This window comes from Prinia subflava, chromosome 2 (genome assembly GCF_021018805.1).
Source record: "Prinia subflava isolate CZ2003 ecotype Zambia chromosome 2, Cam_Psub_1.2, whole genome shotgun sequence".
Lineage (NCBI taxonomy): Eukaryota > Metazoa > Chordata > Aves > Passeriformes > Cisticolidae > Prinia > Prinia subflava.
This window is the reverse complement of record NC_086248.1, coordinates 5,070,323-5,089,295: the sequence shown is the minus strand read 5'-3', so window position 1 is coordinate 5,089,295 and position 18,973 is coordinate 5,070,323. Positions and strand designations below refer to the sequence as shown.

The 18,973-nt window shown below is 37.5% G+C and overlaps 1 protein-coding gene across 4 annotated transcripts in view; it reads left to right on the top strand.

Annotated features, from left to right (window-relative positions):
- SUPT3H (SPT3 homolog, SAGA and STAGA complex component) overlaps nucleotides 1–18,973 on the top strand; it is a 256,330-nt gene that overhangs the window by 157,226 nt on the left and 80,131 nt on the right. For all 4 annotated transcript variants that reach the window (XM_063423657.1, XM_063423677.1, XM_063423687.1 and 1 more), the window contains exons 4-6: nucleotides 14,579–14,665; nucleotides 15,827–15,917; nucleotides 17,570–17,706. In XM_063423657.1, coding sequence (XP_063279727.1) covers nucleotides 14,579–14,665; nucleotides 15,827–15,917; nucleotides 17,570–17,706 — 315 coding nt within the window. The remainder of the gene's footprint in view (nucleotides 1–14,578; nucleotides 14,666–15,826; nucleotides 15,918–17,569; nucleotides 17,707–18,973) is intronic.

Below are 18,973 nucleotides of genomic sequence, written 5' to 3'. Positions count from 1 at the left end.
CTTACTGAAGGAGTCACCAAATTTCATCCTGTCCTACCTCTTGTTCAGTGCACAGTGGGATGACTGGGGTGAAGAAGCAGACCTTTCTTTGGCTCTTTATTAACAGTGCCATTGCTTTTCTTCCTGGTAGATACTGGGGATATTAACAATTGTAGCAATAATTCAAAGATGTTGTGAGGTTGCTCTTCACCTCCATCTGTGTTCTTTCTCTCTTGCAAAGCCCTCGGGTTCTGACTTTCTGAACTTTCACTTCGTTGACACACTATCTTTGATCAGAATTTTAATTTTGGTGTAGCCGTAGATAGGGAACTCTGTTCCAAATGGAGGAGAGGGTGGCTGTTGTGCTGGAACCTGCAGGAACAGAAGTAGTTTTCTTCTTTCAAAAATTCTACGAGAATATATAAAATGCAGTGAGGCCCCTGGAGATACACGATCCAACCCACTCACAGGAGGACTATCAGCAATACCAAATCTGCTCAGCCATGGCCTTGTCCAGCTCATGCTTTGGCAACTCCACCGAGGAATTTTTTTGGAGCTTCCCCTGTTTAACTATTGCAGAGCTTCTCTGTCCTCCCATGAGAAAGGTTTTCCCAACATCCTCCTCGATCCTTCGAAATCACAATTTGCATCTGTCATCCCTCATTAAATCGTCTGACATTAAGAAGAAGAATTTGGATCTGTCATTTTTTAATTGCTTTTCAATTATTCATAGGCAGCAGCCTATAATTATTTGATCCTTTTAGCTTCCCAAAACAAAGCTGATTTATTTGAATATTAATGCCAGCAGACATAGTTATGTTTACAGTTCATTCACATCTGAGATATCTGGTGCTGGTGACTGGAGTGAATTAAGATCCTTGAGTTTTACTTCCATTCAGTACAGTAGAAATAATTTAGTCCAATATATCTCTTCTGTGATTTGTGCAGCCTTTGCTCCCATGCTCAAAACCTCAGTTCTTCTCAATGCTCAGTGAGAATTATTCTCTTGTTTTGAAACCATGTTTAGATTTTCCATCTCTATTTCATTCAGCACAGATTATCCTTTTTTATACTGGTTTATGTCTGAAGCCTCCTTTGCTTTGCTTCTTAATTTGACTTGCAAACCTAATTAAGCCTTACTTTTGGCAGTCCTTTATTCCTATACTTCTTGACTTCTAATAGTGTGGCTTTCTTGCATGCTACAGATCCTATTCCTCCTCAAAAAGCCACTGATTGAAAAGTGACTTGTTATGAATATAAGAGTTTACTTTTCTAGTAATCCAGGTGCAGGTTTTGAGCTGTAAAGTAGTTACTGTATTGACATTGTTTATGCTACTGTCTCTTAGCTTTATATTTAAATGACTGATACTGTTTGTAAAGCTTTATGGAGGTTTGCAGGTTTTTAGTTTAAATGTTTAGTTAGTTTTTGGTTTAAACGTCATGTAGAATTATGATTCTGTATGATATAAGACTGGCCCACTTAGTCTAAATTAGAAGAGAAATGTATCGGGTACAGTTTTTATGGTTTGCATGTCTGCTAAATCACCTCTGCATTTCACAGCCTTAGCTTCTGGGAAATATTTATAGTTTTTGCTTAGGAGTGCATACAAGTTTAGATACATCAAACTCTAAGCTCAGTAGAAGTTAAGTTTGTTTAGGTTTATATATATATATTTCTGCACTATTTTTCAGCTGTTTCCTATTGCATGAGGGGTGAATTGTTAGCAGTGTAGGAATGCTGCTAATTGGATGAGGAGGGAGGCAAACAAAGGCAAATTTCCCATGTGCAGGGTGTGGTTCTATGCTTCCTTTGGTCTGTTTGTAAAGTGGATGTAGAGCAGATATCACTGCCATGTGAATACGTAAAATTTACATGGGTAACCCCACCTTTTCCACAGTAAAGGAGCCAACCTTGAAAGCAACCCAAAAGGGGAGTGAACTGTATTAATGGACAATTTTGTCTTGATTATTAAAAATCTTATCCCCTACTTTCTTGATCTGTTAAATCCCCTCAATAATCAATTTTATTTCTAAAATTTTACCCAGCCTTCATTTTTTCTATCCTAGCTCTTGAGCGACACTCTACACTTCCCTTTGGATCACTCCTTCCTCATGTCCTTCAGAGAAGCATCATCTACTCTGTCATTGTGAGAACAGGGATTTCTTTTTATATTTGTGACACCTGTATTGGTTTCACTCACTATTCTTTTCACTCTTTCTGGTAACATAGTTTATCAAACAGTTTGTGACTAATATTTGAATTCACCTTCTTATAAATGCATGAGAGAAATGGTATTAGCCTATTATTTTTCAGGAATGAAGATACTTTTCCGTGTATTTGTCATGGGGTTGTTTTGTTTGTTTGCTTGTTTTGTTTGTTTGTTTGTTTTATTTTGTTTTGTGTTTGTTTTGTTTTGTGGGTTTTTTGTTTCTTGCACTTTACCCATCTATAGTCTTCCCCCTATTTCCATAAACACTACAGAGAATATCTAGTAACTAGAGAAGAATGTCCTTTTTTCACCCCCTTTAAACTGTGCCTTTATGCAGAAATAGAAAGATCTCTTCTTATAGAAACCTGTGTTACAATTCTTCTGTGAGCTAAACGATCAGAATTCCGGTGGTTGTGCTGAGGCTCAGCCTTTACCATGGACAGAATCACAGCATCAAGGTGTTACTTTACATCTTTGCTTTTTTGCCCTGAGACCCTCATCTTCTCTTGAAGATTTCAGTGATGTTTCTCTGGAGCTTAGACCTGTGGTGCTGGCACTTTCCTTTGTGCCTCCCAAGGGATCAAGACATAGGCTGGAAACACTGATTTTCCTCCTCCCCACTGGCCTCACTGGCATTATCTTCTGACTCCTCTGGCACCAGCAATGGATATCCTGGCTTTGTGTTCAGCCTTCATAATTTAGCATGTGAGCAGTTTCAGTGGAGCTGCACTTAATTACAGGCTGTACAGTTGGATTCCCAAAGCAGAGTTCTCCTCAGGGCAGGGGAAATTATTTGTCTTCTCTCCTTGGACCTGTTGCCAGTTTCCAGAGGTTTTTACAAAATACCAAATACTTCCATCCCTTGACATGAATCTCTGCTTCCTCTACTTTATCAGACTCCTGGCTCAGTCAGCTGGTACAGGTTTGGATTGACTGGACTGACTGCGTGCCAAAGCCTTTACAGTTCATACCCAGTTAGAGAATGTGCAGGCTTAAATCAGGAAGCATTGGTAGGTAAAATATTCAAAAATTCATTGACTATGACCAAATATCTCCACAGCCAGTTCAAGTCTGACAGTGGCCAATAACCTGAGTTTCAAGAGAAAAATAAGCAATGCACACCATGTTCAATGAAGTTCATGGCCCATTTTCTGTTTTTCTGCATTCGACAGGTAAAGTTCAGGTGACTTCTACCCATTAAGAACAAGTAACGTCCTAAATTTTCCACTGAAGATTAAACCTCTTTAAGTAATACAAGAGTTATTGGGTTCTGTAGTACTCTGCATGACTAAAAAGGCATTTTTTATGACCACTTTCATGGACTGTTAGAAGTTTGGAAATAGACCATGGACCAAATACTAGGAGGACTCCATGAAAGTCTTTGATCTAGAAAATTTTTGCAAAGAGATTTTTCTATCTTGTTTCCTTTATCTGTCTTAAAACCTCTTTGCATCTTGCCCTAAAAACTGTCATGTTTTACACTCATCCCTTTCATGTCACCCATCCTGCACTCTTGAGAAGTCAGTCCAGTCTCTGAACCAGGAAATCAGTCTCTGCTGCCTCCAGAATAACTTTCTTAAAGAAATGTCTGTCTCCTATACCACCCTTGAGCTTAGGAGGAGCTTTTCTGAACAACTTCAAAGATACTTTCCATTGTTATTCAAATTATTTGTGAACTGCCCTTGTATTTTAGTGTATTCTAACATTGAGAAAAGATAGTATATCCTTGAAAAGTAGTTTCAAAGCATCTCCACCCAAGTCATAGTGAATTTAAATTATATTGAAGATCATAGCATTTGCACATTCATATCCTAGTTATGGGTTCTTCATCCGTTGCCAGGTGAACTATTCCAAGATGTTAGAATTCAGTCTATCTGTTCATTAGAGTTTAAAGCCCTCCCAAATTTTTATGTCAAGAATCTACTTAAGAAATAAAATGCTTTAACTGTTCCAACAGTTGCATTCAATTTGAAGGATCTAGTAAACATTATGAAGCAGAGCTAAGGGAAATCCCACATGGCTAATAAAGTTTTGGTAGTAGTAGGAGATAAATTTTGAAGTTTTCATAATAGATTATCTAAATATCTCCAATGCAAAGCATTAAACAAAGCAGGCCCAGAAGCTATTGTATAGTTTTTAATCTATCTTCAGAATCTTCTGAATAAATGTAATAATTTTCAAATTATTGATGTTCTGGCAGAAATGTTACTACTCTTCCCCTGTGTTGTTATCACTATTTCTGTTCATATTTTCAGAGTACATTTTATGTGATTTTTGTGTTAGCAAGATCTTTCTACCTCCCAGTAGTTTGATTTTAACCATTTTCACATTTTCATTAAAACTGTCTTTTAGTAAGAGGAAGTGTAGTAATTTATCCTTACAGGGATGTTGTGACTCAAACACTCCCTTCCCTTCCTGTTGCTTGATCCAATGTAATTAAATAATAGATTTCATTTCATAACTTTGCAGTAGCAATAAAGAGGAAATTATGTTCAGAAGGCATGTTTATTTTTTTTCCCCAGCCTTTTCATGGCTTAAAAGTGATTCTTTCTCTTCGTGCTAAAGTAATGTGAAACAGCCTTTTCAAACTTATGTCCTTGGGAAATGAATGTTAATTAAAGAATGAGCATTAACTAGGAGTTAGGAAATCAGGGCCTTTTTCAGACAGAAATATCTGTTGTTCAAATTTTATATTTCATGGTGCTTTCTTTTCTCTCTCTGAGCAAAGCTCCTTCCTTTTTGCTTTCTTTGATTTTCCCAAGACTAAATCTGTCACATTCATGCTGTTATCTGTACAATTTACCTTGTTTTTTTAAGCTCTGAGAATTATAATTCATACTAATGAGTAAGAAAATACAGCAAAGCCACACATACTTAGAGAAATTTGGACTTCCTTTCCTCATTTTTTCATGAAAACGGGTATGCCTTCGCCTGGGACTGTTGTTTTCGCTCTGTTTTTTCCTTTCAGTTGGATTAGAAGATTCTTGGAAGAATGCAGTTACAGATTTAAAATTTTAGAGCCAATTTTAAATGTTCTGGAAAGACATTTCTTAAATAAGACAAAAAATTCATAGAACTGCTTATATTGAGGTGCATTCTGATTATACCTTGTCCTCATTGACATTAAAGATTACAGGTCAGGTTGAACTTTTCTCCAGCATCATAATGTACACTGCATATCTTTTGGTTGAAGAAGTATTAAAACTAAATGGTTTTGATTTTTTTTTTCTACTGATAATTTGGATACATCATGCAAGGTGACCCCTGAGTGTCAAAGTTCTCTAGACAATATAATGTACCTGGAGCCAAGACACCTGTGTGGTCTCTCTGGCATCCAAAAACATTTAAACCCACAGTCCTCTACATCACTTGTATGTCTCACTGTTTAATCTGAGAGATCCTACAGCATTTGCTTGAAGGCCCCATCAGACTGAGAAGCTCCCACTTGGTTGGCATGTGCACTTGAGTAGATGAGAATAAAAAAGTAAGAAGAAAGTCCTATGTGAATCATTTCAGGTAAAATCTTGTAAGATACAAAGCATTCCATCAGTACCATGGTATTTCCTGGCATGAACATGATTGCATATCTGTCCAGTGCTGTGAAAATTTCTAGAGCTAAGAGAAGATGTTGGTATTTTTATATTTGGTATTTTTGATGTTTGTATTTTTGTTTGAACCTGAATCCTTTTTTTTTCTCCTTTTGTCTCCAGCTCTAAATCTTCAGAACAGTGTCTTGCTCATGTTCTGAGATTCGATTTTTTAAAGTATGTTTTTATCCTTCGTTGCACCCCAGAGCAGGGCCTGGGCCCTGCTCGGAGCCTCCCTGCACACAGGGACACTCAGGGATGAGGGCCCCTCTCAGCTGGGGATCCTCTCAGGGCTGAACAGCCCCAGCTCCCTCAGCCTTTCCTGGGCAGGGAGATGCTCCAATCCCTCCATCAACATTGTCACCCTGCACTGGACACACCCAGGAGCTCCACGTCTCCCTTGTCCCAAGGACAAGAACTGGACACTGAACTCCAGATGTGCCTCAGCAGGGCTGAGCAGAGGGGCAGGATCCCCTCCCTGATCTGCTGGGAATGCTCATCCTGATGCCCCCAGGACACCATTGGCCTTGGCCTCAGGACACACCATGGCTCATGGGCCGTTTGTTGCTCCCCAGGACCTGCAGGTCCTTCTGTGCAGAGCTGCTTTCCAGCAGGTCAGTCCCAACCTGGACCAGTTCCACGGGTTTTTCCTCCTTCCTGCATTTGCCTTTGTTGGATTTCAGACAGTTCTTCTCTGCCCATTCCTCTAACCTGTCAAGATCCCCTGTATTCAGAGCACTTATGGTTACCAGCTCTTCCTAGCAGTACTTCATTGCCCTGAGGCTTCCTCTAAAAGCGCTTTATCTCTGGGCTTGCAGTGGGTAAATACACATCTTATTTTCTCTGTCAGACAGTGACGCCTGATTCCAATTTGCTGTCATATGGAAAGGAAGAGTATTTATTTAGTGCTCTGGTGAAACTAATATAGGGCAATGATTATTTTCCTGTGTGAGCAATGTAAGGATACATGATTTAAACAAATGGTGCTCTCAACAGCAATGGGAGAAAGGAACCTGTTTATATTAGATGGTCTCTCAATCAACAGAGAACAGGGTTTTTTCTGCTTGCAGCCTTGGAAGCTGTGTAAGAATAATCCTGAGTGGTGGTTTCTTCTGGGATTTGAAACCAAAGGACAGGAAGCTGAGGGATAATGTAAACCTCTGCTGGTTTGCATGCCACAGTAATATTAGAGAAAGAAAAGGAATGGAAATAATTGATGGATGGGAAATAAATCTGAGTTAATAAACTAAATATTCAGAAATAATATTATCTTCAGTTCTTAAGAATAGTAAATTCTGATTGATTTTTTTCTTTACTAAAGGAAATGTGAATGAATTTATTGATGAACAGTTTACATGTTCTTATTTTTTAAAAGTAACATTTGACAGCAAAAAGGCATTCTAAGATGTAACTTAGATGGAAATAGTAGTTATGGTTGAGATTCTCCACTTGGAGTATCTATAGTGATACTGCTGTGAAAAAGAAGCAGTCCCTTGGGAAACTTTCAGACCATATATTGTTAGTTTTATTTTAATTTGGACTAGATGACCTTTAAGGGTCTCTTCCAGCTCCAAATATTCAATGATTCTACAACAATTCCCTCCAAAACTTCATTGTTTTTATAGTTTAGATACAGGAAAAAATTATGCCAGTGATTTACAATGGAATGGCACCATTTACCTCAGCATTTAGAATATCCTGACAATCTGGAACATGGATAATCAATAACAGAGAACATCCACACTCATCTTCAGAAGTGGAGAAATTTGTTTGCAGAGATTGGAGGCCTTTGGCTGTGAGAATTTTTCAGTTTCAGGTTGGCTAATGAATCTTTCATATCTATAAAGTTCACACTTCACAAAGCTTTTTCACAGTCTCTTGCTTGTTCTAAAGAACACTACTCCGTCATTTCCACTTGAATTAGATTTTTCAAGCTTTTTTTTTTCTCCCTTGTAATAATAATAGGTGCAGTAGAAGTTTCCAAGTTTGTTTTCTTGCCTGTTGTTCCCACCAGCAGTGGGAGAAAACATCAGCAGTGGCCAACCCTGGTGACACCCCAAATCTTGAATTAACGCCTGTGTAACCAGTGAATGATGTGGCCACATTAAAACCTGAGTTCAGCGAGTCTGAATACTTTTATATACCTGGAGACTTTATGGTTTTAATGTTGTTGGTATAAATTCACGTAGTTTGGTCTGTGTTACCTGCTATAAATGTCAGATGTGCAATAGGGATTCTTTTGTTTCCTGGAGAGTAAAAGAATTACAGCTACAAAATGTTGGTCCAAAATGTTGATCTTTGGAATTTGAATTGAGAGAAGGAAAAATAGGAAAAAATCACGCCTGAAGCTAAAGTTGAAATACAGTTATTGTTCATAAGTGCATTAAATTCTTTTCCCTGTGTGACAGAAAATGGAAAAACAACTTCTAATTTAAGAAGTTAAGCTTAAATTATTTATAAAGCAGAGATTTTTTAAAAAGTGTTTTGATTCAAACTCATCTTTTGCAAAATAGAGGTATTAATTTCACTATTTACCTGGAATTTTTTTTCCTTAGTAATCTATTTAATATAACTTTAAAGGAGTCATTCTGTCTCCAGTAGATGCAGAAAGTAATAGAGCCCAGGAACACGGTGCATTTTCCTGTTGGCCCATTCCATTACACAGGCTGACTCCATGTAGTTTTCTAAAGGCTCTGTACATATTTCTGATTTTTTTCTTCTTTTTCATTGGTATTTTTAGAAAGATGTTGTTTGTAACATGAAGAACATGAACTCAAACAAGCAGCCCATGTTCTTCCTTTGCTGTTTTTGCTCCTTCTGAGCAAAAACACCCTCTGTGTGTAGTTTCTTTTGTTGCATTTTTTTTACTCGGTCTATACTGAACATGTTGCTAAAAAACATAAAGAACCAACCAAGGAAAACCTTCTGACCTTTTCTATGATCAGAAGTATATGAGGTGTGAGTCAAATGAAGAGAGAGGGTGATGTCTAAATTTATATTAGATGTTCAATTTAACAGATGGGAATATTCATAAAATATATTCACTGTAGTAACTGTGATGTGGTAAAAAACTGTGTAGGCTGAGGTGTGGGGCTGGTTTTTGAAGCTCCTGTGACCGACTTTCACCCAATTTCACTCTGAAGGCAGCTGAAGGAAGGGCTGTTTTCTCCTGTGACTGGAGCAATCTGTGTTCTTAATTTTATATTGCCTGTCCCCCCGATGTTGAAATCATTTAAGTATTGGACCTGTAGATGTGTTCTTGGTGCTTCTGCAGGGAGGGAGTCTCTGGGTAACCTGCTTATTGCCAAGATGCTTTTGTGGTAATTCTTCTCCAGCTACGAGGAAGTGGCTGCAGACTCCAGATCTGTATCCAGATCCAGCTCTCTGGGCTGCCTGAACTGGAAGTCAAGGGAAGGTGAGGTGAAGCAGTCGATCTTGCTTCAGGGCCTTGAGAATACAGTTTTCATAAAGGGACAAATGTAGTAAATTATGTCCTTGAAACCAAGATCTCAGTAGATGGCAGGGGCTGTGGGGTATGAACTCATGTTTTCTTATTCTCATGACCTGTATGGACTGGGATTCACTGTATGTCAAGCATAAAATACGAGCTCTCATCAGTCTCTACAGCTCCCTGAAATGAGGTTGAAGCCAGGTGGGGATTGGTCTCTTTTCCCAGGTAACAAGATAAGACAAGAGGAGATAGCCTCTAGTTGTGCCAAAGTAGGTTTGGACTGGACATTAGGAAAAAAATTTCTTCAGTGAAAGGGTGGTCAAGGATTGAAACAGACTGCAGGGAAGTGGTGAAGTCACTGTCCGTGGAGGGATTGAGCAGATGTGTGGATGTGGCACTTGGGGACATGGTTTAGTGGTGGCCTTGCAGTGCTGGGGGAGTGGTTGAACTCTTTATGATCATAAACGTGTTTTCCAACCTAAATGATTCTTATGATTCCACAGTTCTCTAAAGCCTCAAAATGTGACACAGCTTCATCTTCTAGAGGTCACATATAATCAACTGGTGTTATGTTAAATGGCCGTCAGTAAAAAAATAATTACATTTGAAACTAAATACCTGTTAAGAAGAAAATTGATTGTCTTTTAATCTGCAGATGGACATTTTCTGGTTTAGACAGCTTGTGATGATTCAGTCATGCTGGTGAACCCTTGTGATCAGGATTCAGTGATCCTGAATCATTACCTGTCAGAGTGCTCTAATGGGCTGCATAATGTAATTATCTCCCCAAGATGTGCTAAGTGCATAAAGCACATCTCTGTGGAAACAAATTCACTGTTTTCCCTCTCTGTGTGTTAGGACAAGAAGCTCAGGTGTCACCATTAGTAGCATGTGAGATATTAACTTGGAAAGTTTGAAGTGAAAACCTGTATTTACCTTTTTTATTTAGTTGCCTTCATGAAAGTATCAGGAGGCTCTCATGTTTGGAATGTATTTGGAGGATTCTATCTTTATTTGGTAATTTTACAGTAGTGTGGTTTTTACCTAGAAAAGGTGAGAAAATAGGGCATTTTAGTGCATATTTAATAATACGACAACCTTTCTGCCTCTGAAAAAAAAATTCACCCAGGTGAACCATGATCTAATTTTCTTGTATAATGAAAACAAAATCGTAGCTCCTGCAGCATTATTCTTGGCTCCCAGCAGTTCCAAGGCGTGCAAACATCACCATTCTGACTCTGTCCTGCAGTTTAACTGGAAGGATTATGTCACAACACAGTATGTTTGTTTTCCAGCTTTTTGTCTGTTTGTCCATCAAGACACTTTTGTAGAAGAAGTATCGGTGATTATTGACTTTGGAGGTAGTGGAAGAAAAAATAATTCTGGAAGAAAGAAAAAAAGCAGACAGTCCCATTGAAGTAACTGTGCTTCTGTCACAGGAGAATGAATACTCCTTTCAACAAATCTATAATTTGCAGAAGTTGCAAAAAGAAAATAGCCGTAAGGTGACTGTTAACATACTTCAGTTCATCCTGCCAAGAAAGTTAACTTCATAAAGTCATTAAACCCATGATTACATTTTAAAATATTATTCCCCAGCCATTTCTTCTTAGGCTTTAAAATATAGTTACTGTATATACTGCCTTCTTTGTAATGGGAAAAATTGTAAAATACACTTATTTTTCATAAACTCCTAATTATTAACAGAGCTATTTGCGCTCCTATAGTGAAAATCATTTCAACACTTCCGTTATTTAAACTTCACTTTTAGGGGTTCATAATTCTGCTGTAATAAAAAATATATTCAGACTCTGAGGTCTCAGACATTGTTTGCAGGTATTAGGAAATTTAGCCTGTTTTTCTTTAAAAAGCATGAGTAATTTGGGTTGTTTGCTGTTATTCAATATCATCCCAAACAAAATATTTTGTAACGTGGACTTAATAATTTCAAAACTTAAAAAATTAGGAGGAGACAAGTGAGTATGTTGAAACTGCTGCAGCCCCAAATTCTGTGACTGGCTCTGAGGCTTGGAGAAGGGAGATGGTGGGAAATTCTTGCCATAGCTGCTCCGTGGCTGTGGTAACCTCATGTATGAGCAGTTCCTGCAGCATTTCTATCCCGCTCATCATCAGGAGTCGTGGGCAGTGCTGCTCCCTGAGGAAAGCCCCCCCGTGCTCCCACTGCAGCCAGGGGTGAGGCACCCCCTGACTTCAGGGAGCTGAGAAGGGCTTTTCTGGAATGACAAATGCCCGGGTGCTCGGAGATGGATCAGTTCTTTGGCACGGCTTCCTGAAATCCCCCTTCATCACGTAATGACTCAACAAGGCCTTCAGCTCCGGAAATTCGGGAATCGGGGCTTATTGCATATTAATGGCAACTCTGGGACAGTCAAATAAGACAGTTTGTTAGAATACTAATTATAGCAAAGCACTCACGTTGTGGTTTGAATGAGTCAATTATGTGTGTGTTAAACTATAAATACATCTTCCCCCCAGCCTCGGCTGTGTGGGACGTAATTTTTATTTAATTGCTTCGATACATATTTACCTGAGCATACCCTGGTTTCCCAGGTAAATACGTGTATCAATGCAGGACTCATTATGGTCTGTTTGGATAAATATTCCATATTTTATAACTGGACAGGAAGTAATTATTTTCGTACTTTGCTTTCTTTAAGCCAAAGAAATTAAATGCTGTGTGTCCTTTCCTTAAAATAAAATAGATGCAGAAGTCAAGGCAGTACAAGAATAAAGTTTTCATTGTTTTGGTAGAAACTGCAGATATTATTCCAGATTTTGATCTTGTCTTTAGCCCAGAATAACTCCCATTAAAGTAAACAGTGTTATTAAGGATTTACTTAGATGCAAATGAGACGTGAATTTGGCCTTTGCTCCTTACTCTCCCTTCCTTCACTGCAAGGCTCCTGCGAGCAGCTCACACACAACCTTTGCTATAAATGTTGTTGTCGCATGTTTATCATTTGGAAAAATAAGGTATTTCAGCTACACATGGAAATTAACATACCTGAAGTTTATGTCTTAGAGTCATGGAATGGTTTGGATTGGAAGGGGCCAAGAGATCATCCTTGTGCATGTTTGGGAACTAGGACATGCTTTCCCTTTGGATATTTCTGCCATTGTTTTACATGATCTTTGGGAAAGCTGTGTTGTGTTATCACCATTCTAAGGTCAGGTTTTCCAACACTTTTAAGCTCAGTGGGGCCAAAGTCAGCCTTGGCATAAATCCATTAGCTGCAATAGATTTACACCAGAGAGGAATATTGGCTCGTTCTTGGTAAATTTTTTTTGTTTTATCCAACTCTTTATATTTTATGTTAGAAACATAAGTAGCTTGCGTGCCCTCAAACTAATCAGAATAAGAAACAGTTTTGCTTATGCCAAAAAATAGAGCTATCGTTTTTCACATTCTTACATTTTTCAAGTGAGATTATGTTACTGTGACTTCAGAATTCCTGAAATCTCTCCGGTCTCAGTGACTGCAAGGGCCAAGAGAGGGTTCCAAGGGGAAAATCTGAACCTCTTCACGCAGTATGTTTTGTGTTGTGCGTACCAGATACAGTTAACGTTTTGTGTGCATGTGATTAGTGTGGAAAAAAATTAATGCAGTCCAGTATTATGATTTATGGACTGAATCTTTTACCCACTGAACAGTTGCCAAAATGAAAATTCCCCCCCCTTTTCCTCTTCTTTGGTTATTAGAAACAGCTACTGTTTTTGTTGATCTTTTTAACTTCTGAATAGGCCTATTTCAAGTCATAGCAGCATGGGAGCTCAGATTAATAATATACTTATTCAGCCAGTGATACTGAGTGAAACCATTGCTCATGTGAGTATGAAGGGTAGGATTTCTTTAAATTATTTTCAGGTGCATTAATGCATTTCTAAAGAAGAATATAGAGCTATTTGAACTTAAATTGCTTTTTATTGATCATGTTACAGGTGTATATGAATTTTAGTATCAAGAATTTTTGAAGGTGTCTCTTCTTTTGATGACTTTTTGTGCAGTGCTCACTGTCAATTTTCCATCAGAGGGTTAACAAAGCTAAGGGCAAAAAAACCTTTACAATTAAAGCTTGTTTTTTGGATTATATTTTTTAATTTAGAGGATAAAGTGTGAAACCTCCTTTCCATCTCAGTTGACATTACGTTTTATGCTGAAACTGCTTGACCACAGAGGCAGTGGATTCCCCATCCCTGGAAAAATTCAAGGTCACACTGGACGGGGCTCTGAGCAACCTGGTTGAAGGTGCCTGCTCATTACAGGAGTTAGACTAGATGACCTTTAAAAATTCCTTCCAACCCATTCTGTGATTCCATGATGATCTTATGCCAGACCAAAAGGCTTGTGAGGTGAAAGGAGCAAATCCCATTGACTCCTTTTGTGAATTTGGGTTGAACCTCGTTAGCCCAGCACTTTGAGAAGCATCAGCTGTGCAGATAACCCAGGTTACCAAGTTTCCAACCCTGTTCTGGTTTTGTGTAAAAACCACCATTTCCTTCACCTCATGAAAGCTGATATACTTAGTCCTTTACAAAGAGATTTTTTGCTCTTCACAGCACAAATGGAGGCGTTTGAGTCTTTTGTAGGCACTGTCACAATGGATGTGAGGGCAGTCCATTGCTTCACACTCCTTTGGCCACCTCTTACCAATTTTTGTGTTATTCCTTGCTCAATCCCACCTTTATCACTTTCACAGCTGAATGGCCTGGTCTGCTCAATAAGGTTTTTCAATTCCTTCATTAAAAGAGTCCGTGTTTCCTATCAATTCATTTTCTTTCTCCCAAATGAAATAAGAGCATTCCTAAAAAAGTTCTTCATGTGAGTCTGGTTTGTACTAATGCTAAGTCAAGTAGGGGTAGAGTTTCTTTCAAAAAATACTTAGGTAAGCTGTTTAAAATTAATATTTGTTATTCTAAAAAATTGGGAGAGGGATCAGCCATGCTTCCACAGTTGCAGATAAAGTGCTATGGCAAGAATTTGGCATTTTTACATTGCCTGAGAGAATTGTGTGTTCATTTTCTATGCTGAGAAGAAAAAAAAAAATAGGGCAGCAGGACTTTTTAAAAGCAATCATTTTTAAATATAAACAAAAAAGCTTTTTCTTGAGATTTGTCAAAGGTCTTTCAGGCTTTTCATAAAATTGTTATTCGCTTCTTGGCAAACACGAGTGAGTGACACCTTTGAGAGTCCCAGCTTGTGTTTTAGCGCACAGCTTGTATTTTGCTTTGGATGACCATGCAAAATATTATCTGAATTTGTTTAAAACAAACCCCAGTGAATAAAGTTTTTAACACTGAAAAGGCCATCCTAATTTATGAATTTATTTTAGTTGCAGCAAGCAGCTGAAGTTTCTCAGATGAGAGGAGCTCGAGTCATCTCTGCTGAAGATCTCCTCTTCTTAATGCGCAAAGATAAGGTACAGTAATTAGACAGAAATTTCTGATTTTATGTAGTCAGCTGCTTATTTTATTTTCAGGTACTTTCTTAGCCTGTGTAAAGGAATCCATCATCATGAATAGCTTTATTTAAAACTATAGCTGCAATTGTATTTGATCGAGCATGTTATAATTATTCTGTAATATCTGAAGTAATAATTGGGGTTTTTTTCTGCAGCTTCAATTATCAATTGATTTTTGGTTTTTTTTCACAAAGCTTTAGTACCTTAGAGCTCAAAAAAATTTTTTAGTAAGATATAAATATTGATCCCTATACTTTACGTCCCTTTAATTAAAAATCAATCATTTTAATTTCCCCCTGGTTGTGAAGGGTGTCAGTGTGACATTTGACAATGTGACCATTATAGTTTTTTTCATTTAGACTGTCTATAAATCCTCTTTATTTTATTTTGTAATATTTTCCCTGTGTTTTATCCCTCTAAAATCTCCGAATTTAGATATGGCCTTGCTTTCTCTGGATAGTAAGTAGAGCAAGTCAGTAAGGGAAAAATAAATTTCTCTCCTCAAATTTAATAATTACTTAACAAATTGTCAACTATTTTTAATTGCATGATTTATTCTTCCTTTTGTCCTTTTCTTCCTTAGCTTCCCTCTTTCTCTCACCTTTCTCTCTCATTTTAAAGGAAAATGAGTATTTTCCTTTACTCATTTGACAGGTGATCCCTAACGACCAAAACCATTTCAAAATTAAACCCTACTAAAACATGAAAATAAATTGCAGTTTCTTTATCTGATAAAAACTATAAGGCTGTACTGAAAACAGCAGTTGATATAGAGTCAAAGTTCATGGAAATGTGCATTTCTAGCCTAGAGTTTCCAAAGTAAGCAAACGTTTTGGAGTGGCATAAAGAAGCCTGATGTATGAATTTCTCCTTTCTGAAAATCAAAGTCATTTCTGTCTCCCAGCAAAGTACCAAGGAGCTTAAATAAATAATATTTAATATGGATTTTACTGTCCTGAGGTACTTTCTATATGGATTTTCTGCAGAATTTAAAATAACAAGTATTTTAAAAGTTATATTTACTGTGCTACAAATCTGTATGTTTGTATGTTACAAAGTTTATTAAATAAGAAATAATTATGTAATAGTCATTAATAAAAATGTATTTTTTTCTCATAGAAGAAACTTCAAAGACTACTTAAATACATGTTTTTTCGAGACTACAAATCTAAAATTGTCAAAGGGATAGAAGAAGATGACCTCCTTGAAGGTAGAAAAAAGAAATAACTTGATTTCTTTTTAAGGCTTGATGTCAGAGGCTTGATGTCTTGTAAAAGTTCTGAACAGCTCAATGAAAAATATTAATGTCTTGCGTGATAGAGACACAAAAATAGTCTCTTCAGAGGAATTTTGCTGAAAATCTCTGCTTTTCAGTTTGAAATATGTAAGCATTTGCATCTACCATCCAGAAAAACAGTAAGACTTTAATGTCAGAGCTCTGTTGAAGTAAGAAACTGGTACTGATTAAAGGCTTAATTGATTTCAGCATCTGTATTTTAAATGCACCACCTGCAATTGAATGGACATTTGTTAAATTATTATCAGAAGATTTTGACATGCTTTTTTAAAAAAAAAAACCCTTATAATCTGAAGTCACTGAACACTAGTATATGACATGGGTATGTTTTTTCAGTGTGGTTTAACATCTTATACTTTGAATCTGGAGTTTAAATAATGGGAAACACTTTTGTTTCTGTATTCCATAAGGAAGTCACAGATTTTATGACCAATACATTAAAAAGGAAAAGCTCTTTGAGTTAAAAATATATTAATTTATGCCATATAGTTTCCTGGTTTAAAGTTTTGTTGATTTATATTTATATTGGAACTAACATTTCCGTTGTAAAAAGTTAAGTTAAAACTTATCATGGCAAATCTAAACCTTACCATACTGTTATAATATCTAGCAATGTCCATACACAACTTTCTGTATTAAACTTACTTCCTTTCTCAGAGGCTTTTATTATTTTTTTCCCATACAATTTCTTGTATTTGATTCCTCTGAGCATCCACGTTGATGCTAGGTAAACCTTGTACTTCTTGTTTTGACTTCATCAAGACTTGGATAAGTTTTTGTCACCTCATTTGAGATTTAGTTTGCCTGTGGCATTTTATTTTTGTGTTTCGTGTGTGCAGGCAGTCTGGCAGCTTTGGGATTTTAATACTTCAGCTTGTGTCACTACTTAAAGCAAATAAACAATTCCCCTAAGTCTTTTAGATGTTCATGAAATACTTCCTAAAGGCAGTTTATCCTGGAATTAAAGAATGTCTTTTCTATCAGGCTTTGATAATTAAAGCCATTAATTTTCTTTTGTGAATTTAATGCCTTTATAGCTGCTCTGCTGTTTAGAACAACAGAGATCATCTTGCCAGCATTCTCCAGGTTTTGCTGCAGAGCTGTGGTCCATCACCTCTGGAACTACATCCTAATGGTCATGTTAGGGTTTGCTTGGGGCTGTAGGTAACGAGGATGTTCTGCACGTGCTCAGGGAAGAACATTTCCTCGATATATTCTGCTCTGTGACTCAAGTGCTTTCTACCAAAGAGCGGCTGTGTCCTCTACAGCCGTGTCCACTGTGGATTCTTTGGTGAGAAGTAATGATATATGGGCAGCAGATTAGTTTTCCCTAGATTATGAAAAACTACTTGGTTATACTAAGAAATACTAAATGTTTTGCTGTTACTGGAGCTGAGCAGTGACATCACCTTGTTCAGGCAGCACAGCTTGAGTGAGGGGCACAATAGGAACAGGCCTTTTCTGCTCAGTGCTGGTTCTAAAACCTGTGACTCTGGGGGACACCAGGTGATGTTTGGAGAAGCCAAATAGGTTAAGTTTGTTGTTCTTTGCTTGTCTTTGTGAAGACAAATTCAACAGCAATAACACCAACAAGCGGCAGAAGCTGGCCCAAGACTTTCTCAACTCCATTGACCAGACTGGAGAGCTCCTGGCCATGTTTGAAGACGATGAGATTGATGATGTCAAGCAGGAGCGGATGGAGGTAATTCTTTCCTTTCACTGATACCCAGCAGAGAAACTGTGAAACATTTAATACATCATGCTGGTCTGATGCTTTTTTCATGCTGCACATTAAATCATTGTTACATGTTTTTTCTTTTGCCCAGATGGTCTAAAGAAATCCTATTTCCATATTTTTCCAATTCCTTCAAACGTTTCTTGATATCTAAGCACACATGCTGAGAAGGAAGATTACAGAAGGGTAGTTATGGATCTTTCTGTCTGCTGTGTATTTGTATTTCTTTCCTGTGGAAAGCAAATTCTATTTTTAAACATTCCATGCAGATTTTTCACAACAGTATTTTCATTTTTTCATTGCTTATCTTCTTAGGAAATTGTTTCAATAGCATTTGAGGACTCTTTTCATATAACATAGCTTACAGATGAAATTAAAATATTCTGTGCAAACATGCTTGAGTGTAAACTCTTCTCCCCATTCTTTTTGCATCCTGTTTTCTGTTTTGTGTAGTTATTAAAAATTCTGTCTACATTAAAAATTGTATTGCTATATGTCTCCCATAAAGCTTGGCAGGATTGAGAAGCAGTGTAGCTATGTTAGCATGGAAGTCTGTGTTTTTGACTAATTTTCTGTGAGTGGGCAGGACTACCCCACATATTTTTGGTAATCTGGTCCACAGTGAATGCAGGGAAGAGTCCTTCACCCTTCTTCATGCTCAATTGCTCAATTCTTCCTCATTTTTTCTGTAGGCAGCTGGATGTCAAGGGCAAAATTGTGCTGGGAGCACACTCACAATTCCAGAGAAGTATTTGACCCAATTTCCATCCATTTTCAGACATCAACATAGAGGACAGGACTATTGGAAATTTGATATTTGTAGAGTGATTTCTACACTCTTTCGTGCTGGAAGCTGGGGGCTTTGATTTGAGTTCTCTTTCATCATGTGTTTGGTAATATTTTTGTATTTAATATTTGCCTAATAGGGCTTCATTTCACTTTCAGGATTTTATGGAAAATTCTAAGAAGTAATGGAGTTTTTATCTTGTGCTAGTTGTAATTCTACTTTCTTTCTTCTTAATGGAGCCTCTTTTCAGAACTGCAGCATTCCCAATCTGCTTTCTGCTTCTTTCTGCCCTGCAGTGGGAAGAAAACAAAACCTAATGAAGAACCACTTCTCTCTAAGAATTTGGTTAGGAACAAGTCCCATTTCCCTCCAGCTGAGAATTTGTGTCATTGAACAGTTGTACCCAACCACTGTTTGTATTTTGGAAACTGGTGGTTTCTTTTCTTC